Source organism: Prorops nasuta, unplaced genomic scaffold (assembly GCF_024137725.1).
Source record: "Prorops nasuta isolate Cenicafe-Biocafe unplaced genomic scaffold, Cenicafe_Pnas_1.2 PNAS00004, whole genome shotgun sequence".
Lineage (NCBI taxonomy): Eukaryota > Metazoa > Arthropoda > Insecta > Hymenoptera > Bethylidae > Prorops > Prorops nasuta.
This window is the reverse complement of record NW_027116801.1, coordinates 2,948,682-2,965,350: the sequence shown is the minus strand read 5'-3', so window position 1 is coordinate 2,965,350 and position 16,669 is coordinate 2,948,682. Positions and strand designations below refer to the sequence as shown.

General features: G+C 31.7%; 4 protein-coding genes across 9 annotated transcripts; 2 read left to right on the top strand and 2 right to left on the bottom strand.

The window, feature by feature from the left end:
* The first annotated feature begins 245 nt into the window (after positions 1-245).
* Positions 246-5,906, top strand: LOC136772277 (serine/threonine-protein kinase haspin homolog). Of its 6 annotated transcripts, none has more exons than XM_066725153.1 (10): positions 246-315; positions 1,846-2,111; positions 2,192-2,417; positions 2,492-3,536; positions 3,594-3,836; positions 3,910-4,066; positions 4,139-4,580; positions 5,160-5,312; positions 5,379-5,521; positions 5,584-5,906. In XM_066725153.1, exons 2-10 carry the CDS (start codon positions 1,906-1,908, stop codon positions 5,801-5,803), a joined length of 2,835 nt encoding a protein of 944 aa, XP_066581250.1. In that variant the 5' UTR covers positions 246-315; positions 1,846-1,905; the 3' UTR covers positions 5,804-5,906. The 6 variants fall into 6 exon arrangements, with proteins under 6 accessions (XP_066581250.1, XP_066581247.1, XP_066581251.1 ...); XM_066725150.1 differs by lacking the exon at positions 246-315 and adding an exon at positions 354-656; XM_066725154.1 differs by lacking the exon at positions 246-315 and adding an exon at positions 1,705-1,747 and having other exon boundaries at positions 1,851-2,111; positions 2,492-3,404.
* Positions 5,907-6,613: 707 nt separating this feature from the next.
* Positions 6,614-8,324, bottom strand: RpL13A (ribosomal protein L13A). The gene is made up of 6 exons (XM_066725156.1): positions 8,229-8,324; positions 7,754-7,884; positions 7,460-7,569; positions 7,133-7,278; positions 6,825-6,947; positions 6,614-6,737 (listed from the first exon to the last, which is right to left on the bottom strand). Exons 1-6 carry the CDS (start codon positions 8,247-8,249, stop codon positions 6,654-6,656), a joined length of 615 nt encoding a protein of 204 aa, XP_066581253.1. The 5' UTR covers positions 8,250-8,324; the 3' UTR covers positions 6,614-6,653.
* A 1,002-nt stretch (positions 8,325-9,326) lies between these two features.
* On the top strand, positions 9,327-10,961 carry LOC136772337 (torsin-1A-like). Its single transcript, XM_066725244.1, has 3 exons — positions 9,327-9,895; positions 9,999-10,264; positions 10,338-10,961. Exons 1-3 carry the CDS (start codon positions 9,715-9,717, stop codon positions 10,947-10,949), a joined length of 1,059 nt encoding a protein of 352 aa, XP_066581341.1. The 5' UTR covers positions 9,327-9,714; the 3' UTR covers positions 10,950-10,961.
* On the bottom strand, positions 10,950-16,650 carry Vav (Vav guanine nucleotide exchange factor). The gene is made up of 9 exons (XM_066725243.1): positions 16,313-16,650; positions 15,493-16,002; positions 15,346-15,414; positions 14,382-14,571; positions 13,798-14,160; positions 13,396-13,716; positions 12,915-13,319; positions 12,549-12,820; positions 10,950-12,405 (listed from the first exon to the last, which is right to left on the bottom strand). Exons 2-9 carry the CDS (start codon positions 15,900-15,902, stop codon positions 12,048-12,050), a joined length of 2,388 nt encoding a protein of 795 aa, XP_066581340.1. The 5' UTR covers positions 15,903-16,002; positions 16,313-16,650; the 3' UTR covers positions 10,950-12,047.
* Between the last annotated feature and the right edge of the window lie 19 nt (positions 16,651-16,669).

The following is a 16,669-nucleotide window of genomic DNA, read 5'->3' as shown; positions in this document are numbered from 1 at the left end:
ACTTAAGCTAAGCAAAGTCTTAGCTAAAATAAATTGTCTCACTTTAACTTTCAATAAGTGCTAAGTCGGCCTTCGTCTTCAGTAATTGTTAAGCTAAAATTACAGTTTGTTTTGGTTTATAAATTCGAGCCCTTTTGATTCTAATTGGAACATAGATTGTATTGCCTATAACTCGATTTTTTCCACAATTTTTTCTAACGTCACAAAAAATCGTTCATGGAACAAAATCATCACATTTCTGCGCAGGACCTAAAATTCAACCAACTCAACCAAGGCACAGAAATTTGACCGTTTTTCTCATCTGACTGACCAGTGGTGAGTGAGTAGTGAATAGTGACTGACTACCAACGGCTGGTGATATGAGGGCCCCTAAACGCGGTTCCTTAAATATATTTTATTGATTTAGCATACAAAGTATTGGCTATCAAACATTAAACCTAATGTATCTCTTTCTATCAAACAGTTCTCTATCGATTGGGCTCATTAAAAGTTAATTTTAATACAAAATAAAAAAGTTCAGGCTAATTTAACGCTCAATTTTATTTTTGATATTTTAAAAAAACTATCAACTATCAAACGTTTATTTTGGATTATCAAACACTATCGAATGACCATCAAACGATCTTGATTGTTAAAATTTCGAAAATCCAATGCTGGTAAGCCAATTTCACGGAGGTATACGGTCGTTGGACAGTTGAAATACTATACAGGGTTTTTCTCACAGTGGAACATACAGTTTTTCTCTAACAGCAGAACATAGGAGATTTCGTGTTATTTGACTATAGTAAATATTACTATAATCAAATTACTGTTTTCCATTTAATTTAAATATTAAACTTAGTAACCAAGATTAATTGAGTAAAATGACATTTATAATGGATAATAAAAGCAATTAAACTAAAATAACCATTAAATGGTAACTATCTACGCTTTTATTAATTATAATAATGTATAGTAAGTGCTTCATTGCTATAGTTAAATAACACAATCCTATGTTCCGCTGTTAGAGAAAAACCCTGTACAGGGTTAGCCAGATAAAACGCCTGAGACCATGGACGTAAAATGCTGTTTAACTTCGTAATTATGGCTCGAAGTTATAAACAAAACTAAGCTCGAATCTCAGCTTAGCAATTTCATAAGACGAAGATCGAACTTAGTATTGTATTGAAGGTTAAAGTGAGACAATTGATCTTAGCTAAGACCGTGCTAAGCTTAAGTTTCGTTTATAAATTTAAGCCTATAAGAGATAGCACTTTTTGCTATAAGACCTTTTTGAAGTGTCTTTTGATTTCCGTTCAAAAAGGTCTTATAGCAAAAAGTGCTATTTCTTATAATTAAGAAGTTAAATAGCATTTTATGTCTATGATCTGAGGCGGTTTATCTGGCTAACCCTGTATGACCCTGTATGTATGTACTACATATAATTACATATGTAGTTGGACTAGTTGGACACGCGAATTTTGTCCAAAATTTCCAGCCAATTGGAAAAATAACTAGTTAGTAACACACCTAGTTTAATCGAGCACCAATCAGATGAGTTATTGGTAGCATTCAGCAGAGACAAATGTTGAGGGAGCGGTGTATGTTATTGGCTATTACTCTTAGATCCTATAATTTTATCCAATAGAAGTAGAAGTTTAAAAAGAAATCTGGTAACGTTACTGAGCTGCTACCTCTGCTGAATGCTTGTTGTAATCATATGTACCGATATGGAAAATTGAATGGTTGATTTGAAAAAGGCGGCTTTGTAAATACGTTATTAATTTTGTAGAATTTTTTTTATTTACCTATATCATGTACCATATCAATATTATCAACACACAACTTTTTTAATCTTTGTTTCAGGATAGGCTGCAGGCTGGTAAGCATTATTATTTCTTATTGTTAGTCGACTTAAGATTCAAGATGATACGTAAGCCCTTACGAACATATTCACGAAAAGACGTCATAGACTACAAAAAGAAATCTACAAATGCCAATGTTTTTAATAATGTAAATGAAAAATATACAAATATTTTTATTGATGGTGATATGGTCGAAGTTAACGAAAATGATGGTATTAATTCTGATCCATTGGAGACCACATTTGATAGAATTGCTAAAGATACAAAGTAATTTACTTTTTATCTAAATTACTACTTTTTATGCGTAATGTTATTTATTAATTTCTTTCTATTTCCTTTTTATTAAGAATTCCATCTCCCTACAAGAAAAATGAATCCAATTCTACTGAATCATATGCGGACAGTAGCTCTAGTTTAGATAACAAGAGCCAAGAAGATATGGTCTTTTCCCCACTGCCAGAATATCCAATTTGTAAAAGGCAGCAAAGGAACCAAAACAAAAGATTAATTAAGAAACAAGGTAGAAGAAAAATAGATGATATATCATTTATTACAGCTAAATATAAAGTCAAAGTGAGTAATATAAAATTTATTTGGCTGTTTAGTTTAACTATAATATTATTGAATACTAACTTTACTGTTTGTAGAAAAATAACTTAAAACCAGTGGCAAATAAAAAAAAAAGCAAGAAACAACCTTTTGACTCTGTTAATATGAGTAAAAAATATATATCAGAATCAATTAGCAGTAGTATTAAAGAGGATACAAATGTAAAAACATTAGATACAAAAAAACCACAGCTAAGGGATGAAGTTAATTTCCAGGAAAATGCGATTGCAAGGAAATTAGAATGGAATGTGAAGCAATGTGTTGTAAACCTCACAAGATTAGAACAATCTGTACTGTCTAAAAAAAATCTTAATAAAGAAAAAAACTTGAAATGCAGTACACCTTCAAGTAAATTTAGAATGTCAACTTTACAGATTTGTTTATCACCTATTAGTAGTAAAGAAAAAATATCCAACACAGATGTGAATCAGCTGTTAAGCATTACTGCAGCGACTAATAGGTCAGAATTACTTTTTAATGAATCAAAAAGCTACATGGAATTAGAAGAATTAGATAGCTTGAACACAATTGACAATAAACAAGAATGTTTAACAAAATCTAATAGTAGAGATAACTTTGCTGTGTCTCCTGTAATAAAATCATTAAATAATTCTTCAGTTTCAAAAGATTTCATGGAGCTTAACATTAGTGATAATAAAAGCACTTCAAGCAAAGTTATTGATGTACATACTAATAGTAAAATTTTTAATGCTGGGCCTGATACAATTTTAAAAGAAAAACAAGATCCAATCATAGAGATGAATAACAGGAAACGCATTTTTACTCATATGGTAGAATTATCAAACATAGAAGAGAGCTCAGACCATCTTAAGGTAGATCAACAATTTTGCAGTGTAGAGACTAAAGAATTAAAAGATAATTGCTCCAATATGTCAGTTGAAAATGCAATAATAAATAAACCAACAGAAAAACAAGTTTTTCTTACACCAGGTAAATGCTGGGCAAGGTCTCTTTCAATTTTAAATAATATTCATGGAGGGGTCAATATGGAAAATTTATCTTCTGGTAAAGGGAAAAATTGGAGGAAAAGTGTTTTGAATATTATTGAGATGCAAAAACAAGGTAAACTTTCATATTTTGTAGCAATTTGCTTTAATGATTGTTATATTTTATTATTAGGAAATATTCAAGACTGCATTGGAGCTAATACAAGCAATTCAATTACTAATTTAGGGACAAATGATATCACAGTCAATCATATTCCTGAAAGCAATTTAGCAAGTGATAATTTTAACCGAATGAGTAAACGAATCTCAATTCGTGTGGTTCCTATCCGTAAAAGTGTAAAATGCATTGAAGATGAACAATTTTTAAAAGCATATGGCATTAAACAGAGAAGAACTCATAATTCAATATTTTTATGTTAGTTATATTATACTCGATTTTTAATTAAATAATGAATTAAATTATTAATAAAAAACGTATTTTATTTCAGCAAAAGCGAGGAAAACCCGGGTACATAGTATTTCAGAGCAAAATGAAAAAGGTTTTGGAGAATGTGAAAATATTTCAGAAGCATCAGCAAAACAAGTTGTTCTAAATTGTTGTTCACAAAAGGATTATTTAAAATTTTCAGAATGTTTTCCAAATCAGTGAGTACTTTTTGTTAAAATGTTAAAGATGTGACTCAGATTATTTAATAATATGATAATTATAAATTATAGGTACTTGAATAATTGCAAAAAGATTGGTGAAGGGGTATATGGAGAGGTATTTTTATATGAAACTAGAAGTAACAAATCTGTTGTTAAAATTATTCCTATTGAAGGAAGTGAACTGGTGAATGAGGAGCCACAAAAAAAATTTCACGAAATACTTTCAGAAATAATTATCACAAAAGAGCTGCATAATTTGAGGCTCAAACAAGAATATAAAACAGATAGTTTTGTTGAAGTAAAAAACATTAAATGCATTTATGGAAAATACCCAAAGAAACTTATTGATTTATGGAAAAGATACGACGAAGAAAAGGCTTCTGATAACGATTGTCCTTCCATGTTTAATGAAAAACAACTATATATTGTATTTGAGCTTAGCCATGCCGGACAAGATTTGGAAGCGTTTATTTTTAATTCAGCAAACGAAGCGTATGCCATACTGATACAGGTACAATGAAGTTTTAATGGAAAAAAATGAGTCAATGTACAATGTATTCCACATGGACTTACCACACGGATAAAATATTTTTTTTTTTATTCATTTTACTAATTTTCGTCTGGATATTTAAATACTTAAGTAGTGCATTCGATGAATTATTAACGTTTTTTACTACAGCAGTGACCACAACTATATTTACTACTATAGACTCAAATTACAAAATTTGGATGGTATTAAGCAATAATGAGTCAAGCCACAATTGCATTTTTTGAGATAATTAAATAAATAGTTTATTTCTCTATGTAGAACAATGATCGTTTGTAATAGTACGGTTTTAATCTTGAGAAAGAATTTATTATTGTTTTGTTTTTTGTTTGATAATAATTTCTGTAATTTTCGTTTATGAAAGTAGAGACGTTTGGCCTACATTACAGTAATGAAAAAACTTTAATAATTCGTCGAATGCGCCAGTTAAATGCCTAAATATCAAGACTACAAACATTAAAATCGATCAAAAAGTAAAGATTTTACAAGGGTTGTAAGCCCTTTATGTGGACACATTATATTTGAAATAATTATATTTTCTAGATTGTATACGCCATGGCGGTCGCTGAGAAATCTTTGGAATTTGAACACAGGGATTTGCATTGGGGAAATGTATTGATATCTCGAACAAAAGATCTATTTGTTTCTTTTAAAATTGCTGGTAGAGAAATTAAAGTTTGTACACATGGTGTAAAAGTAAGTTTTACCTGGATCGATTATTAATATCATTGGTTATAGATCTAATACAATAGAATTCTGTAGGCATCCATTATAGACTTCACATTATCGAGAATGATATATCAGGGATGCTGTATTTATAATGATCTTGCAACAGATCCAACTTTGTTTACTGCTCAAGGAGAATATCAATTTGAAATCTACCGTCTCATGAGAGATAAAATTAGGTACTTTTATATTTCACGCTTTTTCATTGTCCTGGTTTTAATATATCTATTCTGCATTCTAGAAACAAATGGCAAACTTTTGAGCCATATACAAATATTTTATGGCTTCACTATACATTAGATAAAATGATTACTGCTGTTAGGTATAAAAAGATAAATACAAAAATACATAAAGAAACAATTCAGAGTCTTAAAGAGCTTAAGAGTGTAATTTTAAATTATGATAGTGCATTTGACTTTATTAATCGCTGTGATCGAATTCGCGATTTTAATGTGCAATAGCTTGTATTTATTTGTAACTTGCTAATCTTACGACATTCCACAACTTTTGTTGTCTACTACACGATGGGTTATTCAATAAGAAATAAAGCCTGTTTTTGTCAAATGTTATTTTTAAGTCTTTTATGAAGTCAAACACTTTTTATGTTCGCATTCGGCCGACACTCAGTTATTAATATGATTAGTCAATTTTAAAGAATGTTGATGTTAACTCAAACCTTTCAATTAATTTAACAAACTGTTTGCAGGCCAAACGTGTCTGTTTTAATAGTAAAGAGGTTGTTACATGACTAAATACTATTTCGAAAGCAATGGGTTTTTTCCCTAGACTTGCTTTAAATGAAAGACTCTTTACTACTTTAAAATGTTTGGGTTGATATGAAAATTATAAAACTAATCCTACTGGTCTATTATGTACGCGAAAAAAGCTTGACAAAAAATAACTTTACGAGAGTCTAGTACGGAATAAGAAACTGTACAAACAACTATCAATAGATGACTAGATACGTTAAGTACTTTAAGTGTTAGTTATCTCCATCAGCTCAATACTAACAAATTCCACTTGTTTTCAATACTTCAATTGTATATCATACAATTTGTATACGAGTAACGTTGGAAACTTCAAATAGAATACATCCTAAGTAAAATATTTGATAATTAGCCATCACCAAGAAGTAAAATTGATCAACAATGATCAGTATTACACTTAGCAGGTTGTATTGACTAAACACAGCCATTGAGATTAAGGCAACCATCACTAGGCTTCATATATATTATAAGAACATTAATTGTAGGGACAATCATGAAGATCAATTGATTTTTAATAAGAATTTTTATTCTGGACAAGCATAATTTAATTGTATCCAAAACTATTAATAATAGCTGTATAGGGTTCGGTTGTTTTAGAAACTGCTTCACCTGCTTGTTTTGTGAGTTTCTGTGGAAAGAAATAATGATAGTCATAAATATGGGAGCTTACCTTAATAAATATTTTTACACTAATACAAAACCTATTTCTTTTTACCTTAAGCTTATCCCTCTTTTGCACTTCAAGGATAGATCTAACACGTCTCTTATTCTCCAAAGTACGAACAACTGCCTTATACTTCCATCCAACTTCATGCGAAAGTCTACCCACATGGCAGTACTAGAAAGTCAATAAATTCTTTTATTAGAAAAGCTAAGATCATACATTTTTTTGCCATTTTAAATTAGGAAGTCAGCTAAATTTGACATCATGTACATTTAGTGTTGTACTCAGGCGCAAATTACCATTCCATCATTACATAAGATCAAAACAAGTGAAAACAGACTAATTTAACAATAGAATACCTTTCTGCCAGGTTTCAGGCACATTACTCTCATTGCACCAGGTACAACAACGCGCTTCCTACGATCGTATGGTGGTGGGCACCCTTCATAAACTTTCAATCTTCTAAGAGCATCTTTTCCCCTTTGTGTTTTGTGTGGAATCATACCTGAAAACAAATTCTGTTATCTATCTACTCATTCTGGAATAAATTGAAGCAATTTTTACTAAATTTTATTATCATTTATAGTTAGTTTCATGTACATTCAAATAATGTAGGTAAGAGTGGAATAATCATGCTACCATTTTCACCTTCTTATTATTTTTATCCAATTTAAGCATTAAATTACCTCTAACTGTTTTCCAGAGAATTTTGCTTGGAGCCCTAAAATGGAATGGTCCACGAGCTGGATTGATATTACATCTCTTACGTAAAAATGACATGAACTTCAATTTATTCCTGAAAAAAGGATAGTTTTAATTTAAGCTTGAAAAGTGAAATTGATTGAAAGTCTGCTCAGACTTTGACTAATCATAAATCGTATAATTTCATACATTGATCAAATAATGTAGGTAAAAAACTTAATCATTTTAAGCACGAAGATTTTATGCAGATATAATGATATTAAATTGTAATAACAAACCTGAAGAAGTTACCAGAAATGTTAAGTTGTTCACTCCTAACCACAATAACTTTATTGCCTTGGAGAATCGTTTTGGCTATAATAGCCGCTAAACGTCCAAGTAAATGGCCACGGCCATCGATCAAGATTGGCTACAAAAACAAATAATAAATCATTTTGTTATTTAATAATCCCTAGTCTCTTTTAAGGATACAAAACATTAAAAGCTATTTTAAATTATCAACAGAAATATCTCTTTCGTTAAAGAAAATCGTTTTCTTTAATTTACATATCCATGCGTCATAGACGTTACATCGGTATTGTAAAACGTGCATAACCCAACTTTAAAGACGCTTTCTTTTTAAAAGAAACGGTAAGAACTTAAACCATAAACATTAATTCTTTCTATATTATAAATAATCAATATATTTTTATTGAATGTTTATAATAAAAAATTGATTTTTTCATAGAAATAATTATAAATTATTAAACGAACCTTTTCACTGAAGCCAGTCATATTGTTACCTTACCGGAAAAGGATGCCATAGACATAAAAATAACATGAGCTGCTGCTGCCGGAAGAGAAACTGCGCCATCTTTTTTCTTTGAATAAAGAGCGCGTCAGGGAGCAAGCTGCAAGAGTCAAGAGTTGGCTGCTTCCTCCTGCCGCAATCTAATGGCGGCGCCACCACCGTAAGAACAGTGGACATGACTGGCATTGACTGGACATGACTGCCTGACTGGACGTACATTACTATATAGAGTGGAGTTCACTGGACAGACTGGGAACTGGGGCCCAGTTCCACAAGCCTTGTTTAAACTGGATTAAGTTAATTTTGCTATATTTTATGTCACATAGAATATAGCATAATTAACTTAATCCAGTTTAAACAAGTCTTGTGGAATCGGGCCTGGGAAGTGGGACCGTGGGACGGACAGTGGACAGAATGGACTATATACATATGTATATTGTATACTACATATGGATATTGATGATGCACGTCGCACAACCAGAAAATATGGAAATGGAAATTCACACAGTATTTTTACATTACGTTACTGGAACTACTGGAAGACTATAGGTCTGTTCTTTTTCGCTGTATTACTGCACTAGTGCAATAAGTTAGAGTGAGAAAACATACATATGTATGCAGTTTGTCTTATTTCAACTAATTGCACCAGTTCGATAGTGCAGTGAAAAAGAACAAACCCTATTTCACATAATAAATCCATAGGAAATAAAAAAAGCGTTTCTACATGGGTCTTTTCCTAAAGGCCGGTGTCAGTAGTAATCAGGCAAGCCTCATATCCAACATAAGAAGTAAAAATCTGAAAAACTGCCAATCAAAATGTGTACTTTCAGATTTTTACAGTTATGTTGTATATGAGGCTAGCCTGCCTTTCGTACTGACAGTCTGACACCGCCGACACCGGCCCAAACAGCGGAGCATAGGAGATTCGTGTTAGTTGACAGACTGTAGCACTCGGAATGATGGAATCTGAGAGCGCTGATTGGTCAATATTGCGTAGTATGTACCAACATATAATAGGCCGTTACCAATAATTGGATACGAAAAATGAGATTCATCCGCCATTTTGGTGTGTAGAAATGTTTACATGCTGATCGTAGCAGAAAGAGGTGTGAAATGGAAAAATGTCAAATAATGAGGCTACTAAAGTAAAAATGGAAAATAATGAATGGAAAGTTCGAATATTCTAACTTTTCATTCATTACTTTCAATTTTTACTTTAATAACCTCACCTTTTTGACATATCTCCTTCTGCTACGATTAGTAGGCCGTCAATTAAAATTCACTGAGTATGTACTGTCAGTACTGTTATTTCTATAAGATATGTGACATAAAATGTAGAAATTTTAGTGCCGGTAGTATTAGCAGTGAATTTTAAAACACAGCCTATGTAAAACTTCTACACACCAAAATGGCAGATGGGTTGTATTTGTTTATATTTATAAGTTCAACATGAATTTGACTAGGTTCTTAACAATATTGCTTTGTTGCTCTTATTTGATCTTTGCAAAATGTGAGCTTTTAACAATGGCAACTGTTGGTTTATTAACAGCAGGAGCTTCTTATTTCTCCTATCAAACTTATAAAAATATAGAGTTTTGCAGGCCACCCTTTGTGGACCCTGATCTTGGCAGTAAGTAATATAAATCTAAAATTGATAATTTCTTTCAATCAACTTCATACATGCTTTTCTACACCAAAAATAACTCGTTTTAAAACTGTCAAGTTTATTTTAGAGCTGGATACATTACTAAAATATCAACTGTATGGACAGCATATAGCATATAGCACTGTACTAAGTGCTTTAAAAGGTCACATATACTCGGTAGATCCACCTAAAGCTCTAGCTATGAGTTTTCATGGTGGTCCAGGAACAGGAAAGAATTATGTTGCAGAATTAATTGTACAGTCTTTTTTTCAAAATGGAACACGTAGCAAATTTTATTACCATTATAATGGTCGGAATGATTTTCCATTGGAAGAACGTGTACCTCAATACAAGGTTTTTCTTTGTTATAGAAATATTAATGCTTTTATTATAATTTAGAAAAAATTAATCATTTGTTTTCCAATAGGACGAGTTAGTAAAAAATATCACACATGCCTTAAGCGTATGTGAAAACTCAATATTTGTTTTCGATGAAGTAGACAAAATGCCAGCAGGAGTTTTAAATGTTCTGGTACCATTTTTAGATTATGGTACTTATGCTAAAAATCCTAATCCTTCTTATTTTAGCAGTAGCAAAGTTTATAAGAAAAAAGCAATTTTTATTTTCTTATCTAACACTGGAAGCAGAAATATTACTAAAAAGATTATTGGTTATTGGGAGAAAGGTTTTGTACGTCAAAATTTGAAACTTTCACATTTTGAAAATTTGGTCACTCAAGGGGCTTTTAATGAAAAAGGTGGATTTTATAGAAGCGACACTATACTGTCGAGTGTTATTGATCATTATGTACCTTTTCTTCCATTGGAGGAGGAACATGTTAGAAAGTGTATTAAAAGAGCTTTTGCAGAAAGACAATACAATCCTTCAGAAGAAGACATTTTGGAGGTTCTAACTCATGTAACATTTGATCCTCCTCCTCATAATCTGTATTCAAAATCTGGCTGTAAGAGAATAGATTCAAAAATTAATTTGATAATTTATAGAAGCCATTATCAAAACAAAGAAATTACTCGATAGTGTTATAACAACTCAATAAGATTGAAACTTTATTGATACTCTTATTGGCACAATGTAAATTACTTACATCTATAAATAAAAAAAATAATACAATCAATTTAATATTGGTATATATATGCATGATATGACATGAGCATGATTGGTATATGTCGTAGGCCTATTATTTAATAGAAGATAAAAATGTTACATAATTTAAAGTTGAAGCTATTTTACTTTTTGGCATTTCTCTGCATAAGAGAATCGTATAGCTAGAGCAGTTTTTATATATAATATGCTTAACAATTTTCTATATTTTAAAATGATTAACGTACATTATTTTTTCATTCAACAAGTTTCATTACTGATTTTCTCAAAATAGGTCAAGTTTTTAAAATTTTCAATTGTTAAAATGATGTGTGTGTGTGTGTGTGTGTGTGGCTGTGTATAGAGTGTTTACTTTAACTCGTGTTAAACTGTGAATTTACAAATTCAACTATTTTCTTAATTATAAAAGATGGTAAATTTTTAATATTTTTTGTATTTAAATAGAAAGGAGTTTGAAAAAGATCATGTACAAAAAAATTCATGTCTGATGTAATTATAGAAATAAACAACTTTTTATGTCCAAGCACTACGACGAATTGAAGTAAATATCCTGTATAAAAAATATTTAAAAAATTCATACATATATATATTTGCGTATATTTTCATGCATTTATAATCGTAAAATAGCACAAATTAGCTCTAATTAGCATCGATTAACAATAATCAACCCTGATACTGTATAACAGAGAAACGGTCTCTTCAAATTTTATTATAGATAGCATGAATAAAGTCTATTCCAGAATTTATTGCCTACACTGAGCAGCCTTTTACATAGTGTTGGCAGTAAACGTTTCTAATATCCTTGTTGTTATGCAGCCTAAGACATCTGGAAATTATATTGGGCGCTTTACTTTATCACAAGAAATTTCTTTTTGTAACAAATAATATTAAAATTTCTTTTCTAGTTAGTTCCTGGCATAAGAAAAATAACTTGATCATCAACCTTTCTTTCTATTATGCTTTTGACTTCATTTTCCTTACTCCATCGTGAATTTAATAAAGAATAATTTTGTTCTACTCTTCTTCGACATATTCCTTTGGAAAAAATCCAACTTGATCACCAATCTTTCCTTTCCACCAACCTTTCGCCTCACCTTCCTTGCTCAGTACGATTACTCGACAGCCTCTTCGTAGACTGAGCTGATTACGTTCGCCTCCACGGAAGTCGAATAAAGCTTTTGCCAAGATACGCCGGAACGGCCACAGTAATCTCTGATCTAATTTCTCAAAATTCTCTGCCAGAGACACCGTTTCGTAATACTCAACAAGCTCAACGACGCTCTTAAAGAATCTTGATTCACTTAAATAATACAAATCCGTGCCGTCTACGTCGCGCTTAAATATTCTGATATGTTTCACTGCTCCAGCAGCTCTGAAAAGAATATCAATAAAGTCAAATAATCTATTAAAAAAAAAACAACATAAACAAAACCATACAAACTATATTTTTTTTAATTGCTATAGACAAAAATGCATACTATGCATATTTATTAATTAATCAGCTAGAAATCTTACTTGATGCTAAGGGCATAGTTTGTTTCATAATTCTGCCTAGGCTGACCAGCAGGTCGTACCCTTAGCATATACGTGCCATCCTCACGTGGTTCCAATTTGATGGAAGCTGTGTCCCTGCCCATCTCACCCACAAACCACAATTTAGCAGACAGTGCTCGTTCGCAAGGTAAAGGTGGAGGTGGTGGAGGTGGTGGTGGTGCTGGATTGCACCGTCCAGAATGCGCAATGCACTGTTTATGCACTGCTAATCGACAAGTCTCACAACTGTATCCCTATAAGAAAATAATTACTTTTGTATGATAAATAATAATATTATTGAATGTTATAAAAGCCGTTATTTTTTAGCACAAGGTAATTAAGCGTTACCTGAAATATTCGTCCCTTTAAAAATTTTCCACATCGTTGACAACTTCGTGGATTCTCGAAAGTAGTTAATTTAAATTTATGATTGGTATTACGAGAGGCAGCAGGATTGACATTGTCCATTGCGTCTTGAAGTGCTTTCATCCAAATTTGTTTTTGATCTTCGGTACGGGCGTACAATGTATAAGCTGTATATGCCTGTTTGTGCACGAGCATCCATTGATAGGACCATCGAGAATCCCTACCTAGCGTTCGTCTACCCGTATGATCCTCTAATCTGTAGTCATCCAGCCGTAAAATTTCCCGAAAACAGTACAATTCTCCTTTAAGGGCCTTACAAATTAGAACTACTTGCTCAAACACGAAAGCGTAGCGAGCTTTTATTCGTTGATCGCCATGTGCTTTGACCTGTGAGAGAAATGAGAAATTAGAAAATAAATAATGAGGAAGGAAGAAAACTAAAATCAACAAGATTTATTAATACTTTTAGTTCTCCGTCTTTTAATAGCCGTCCGAAATCTTTTAACTGCGTGCCTTCGGGAACTTCCAGATCTATTATGCAGGCCTGCAAATGCTTAATGATGTCCAAAGTATCTGAGTCTCTCTTTACTTCATTTATATATTGAGCAACGTCAACCATAGCATCTCTAGCTTTCACTAACTGACACCGGTCCTCAACCCAGTCGCACGGAGTCTCCTCTACTAATTTGTCTAGGAGCAAGTGATATTTTAATACCCTCTGCATTGGTACGGAAAGAATATCGCGAAGCTTGAACTTCCCATCGTTAGCTTCCTGCTGACACCTCTGTAAATATAATTCAAATTAAATAAAAAGTATTCTCTAACATACGCTTTATTAAGTACTATCAATGATTTATTTACTTACAATAACAAATTGATTAACCACTTCGTTCTTCACACATTCTTCTTGCAGTGTTTTCTGTGCAAGAGTAAGATTAGCACAATAATCCCCATAAATAAGAAATTTTTCCCTCCAATCGAGAAAAACTTGTGCCAATTCGGCCCCATTGCTCGCTTTACGAAGCTGACTGTGAAAACCAGCATGAATTTCCGAAAGTTCCTTAATACCAAAAAATATCCTTGCTAAATCTTCCTCCCGCAGTAAAGGTGACAATGGCCGTTGAAAATGTCTTAACAAACTGCTCAAAACATCAGTATAATTTTTCTCAGTTTCAACCAACTCCTGTATAACGTAATCCCTTTTTTCTCCTCCTGAAGAAGTGCCACCCTATATTAAATTTTTTTATTAAATTACAAAATTTATAAATTCATTAAAGCATGCAAGCAAAATTCAAGCTTCCAGCTAATACTGACAATAAGTCAGATATCAAATTTGAAAAGTTAAATTTTGTACGAGATGTAACTAAAATATGCATACTATATAAAAAAAACAAGCTAAAGTATAGGAGAATTAAATAGCAGAAATCAAAATAATAAAAAGAAAATGACCTGTGCTATAGATGGAGGAGGTGGTAAGTGCAGACTACAAAGGTCCTGGTAGATCTCTTCACTTTGAACATGGCTGCAGAGAGCTCCATAACCATCCTCTTCTGTAACTGGATCTTCGTTATCCCCTCCTCCACCTGCTTCGTTCCCCTCTCGTCTTCTAAATCTTCTGCGTCGGCCCTCATCTTCACGTCTTGTGCAGAAAAATCAACAGCCATGCACTATCAATACTCAATCTTAACCGACTCAGAATTATAATGAAATCAATGGAATGGGTTTGCTTCGCGGTTCAAATTAAAAAAGGCAAGCCACACAGCTTCAGCGCTAATGTTAAAATAATGCCATGTTCACTGTGTTGAAAATTTTTCACTTAGTCAAGTACTCTTCACTTTTATGAGCAGATGTTTAGTAATGAAAAATTTGTTTATTCATTGATGTCTGGCACTATTCACACAGGATATTTTTTTCAATATCAGGATATACAACAACTACCTTCTTTGTAGAAGGCCAGTCGTGTTGAGGGGTAGATGAGAAGCAGAGCAACTCTTGGTAAACTTGGGAATCGCCTAACTCCACTTCCCTAGGCTTTATGGTAAATGCAACCACTGCTGCTGTGGGGCTAAACCAATTGATTTATAATTACAAGAGCAAATTAATTTTAACGAGATATTAAAACATCAGAAAACAACAAAAAATAAAATTCATTCATATTTCATATTATAAGATGCTTTCTTGCTGATTTTTAAGAAGAGATGGACTAATCATTAGCAAAGCATCAACTAAATGCCCATGAACTGGTTTTAAATCAGCTACCAATGAAAGCAAATAACACTGATATCCGGTCTTAGCTAAAAGATATTAGTTTCTCGATGCTGCATTTTAATTCAAGGGCTTTAAAATTTTCAGGAAATTGTACATGTTTAATATGATAATGATTAAATACGATTTATGTATTACAGTATCTTACCCAACACCAGCACTCTGTAAGTCCTTGTAAATATCCTTCTGAGACCTAACACGTCCTAAACGAAAACCACTAAAACAAAAATATACTGAGTAACAACTAAGTTTACATTCATATAGTTTAGGTTTTAGTAATGATTTTAAAACTTACGGAATGCCTTTACGCTTGAATCGAGGAGAATTGGATAATGCACTTAATGTACAGAGTACACGATAAAAATGAGATAAATCAAACAGCATCAGAGGTTCAAACAATTCAGTTTCAGATAGACCAAATGTAATTGTGCAAGCAGAAAGAAATATTTTTATATTACGGAGACATAAGAATTGAGCCATCTGAGGTTTTTGATTGACATCTTGCATGTCTATACATCTTGGTTCAATCATATTTAACAAATTGCACAATAAAACTCCATCTCTTAAAGTATAAGCTAGATCAAAAACAGTTGCAGTTGACCAATTGGCTCTATGATCAGGTCTCAAAGCTCCACATCTGATCAGCCAACTTGCACATTCACGCCAGCCCAAATCATTCTCAGTTTCTCCTTCTGCTTTATTCATTATTTAAAGTTATTAGCATCAGTAAGAAGATTAAACATATAATTGACCCTTAATCATTGAGTTAGCTAAATTTTGTGCATTTTACTCCATTTCTTTATACCTTAAAAAAATGATATAGTAAAAAATGTTATCTATAATTCATTGTTTTATTTAAGTTAATAGAACAGACAAAAAGATAAAAATAAGAAAAGAAAATATGAAAACTATTTTTATTGTTACAATAGAATAGAAAATGAACATAAAATAAATACTAAACAATAATTTGTTGTTAAAATTTGGCTATAATATATTATTTAATATACATCATTAATCTGATAGTAAAAATATTTCCATAATATTTTAATTGAACAATACATATCTTGAAAAAATATCTAAGAAATTAAGGTATTCAAAAGTTCTCAATAACTAACCTTTATCCAAAAGATATTCTTAAAAATACTTCTATGGAATCTTGTGAAATTTTAAAAATATATTTAAATATAGTATATTGTATAAAATAAATCATTATTAATTAAGTCTTCCAAAATAAAAACGACTCCTATATGTTCGCCACACACACTGGCACTGATCACTCAACAATAGTGACATTGTTAATTATGCACATTGTTTAATTAAAATTGTCCCTTCTCTACGTTTTAATGGATTAAATAGAACAGAAAAGCTAACATTGTTTATATTTTTTTAATTTCTTTAGATGTGTAGACAATGCTTGCACTTATCGCACTTATCACAGAAGACGTTTATAAGCAGCTTAAAGCAGCCATCTT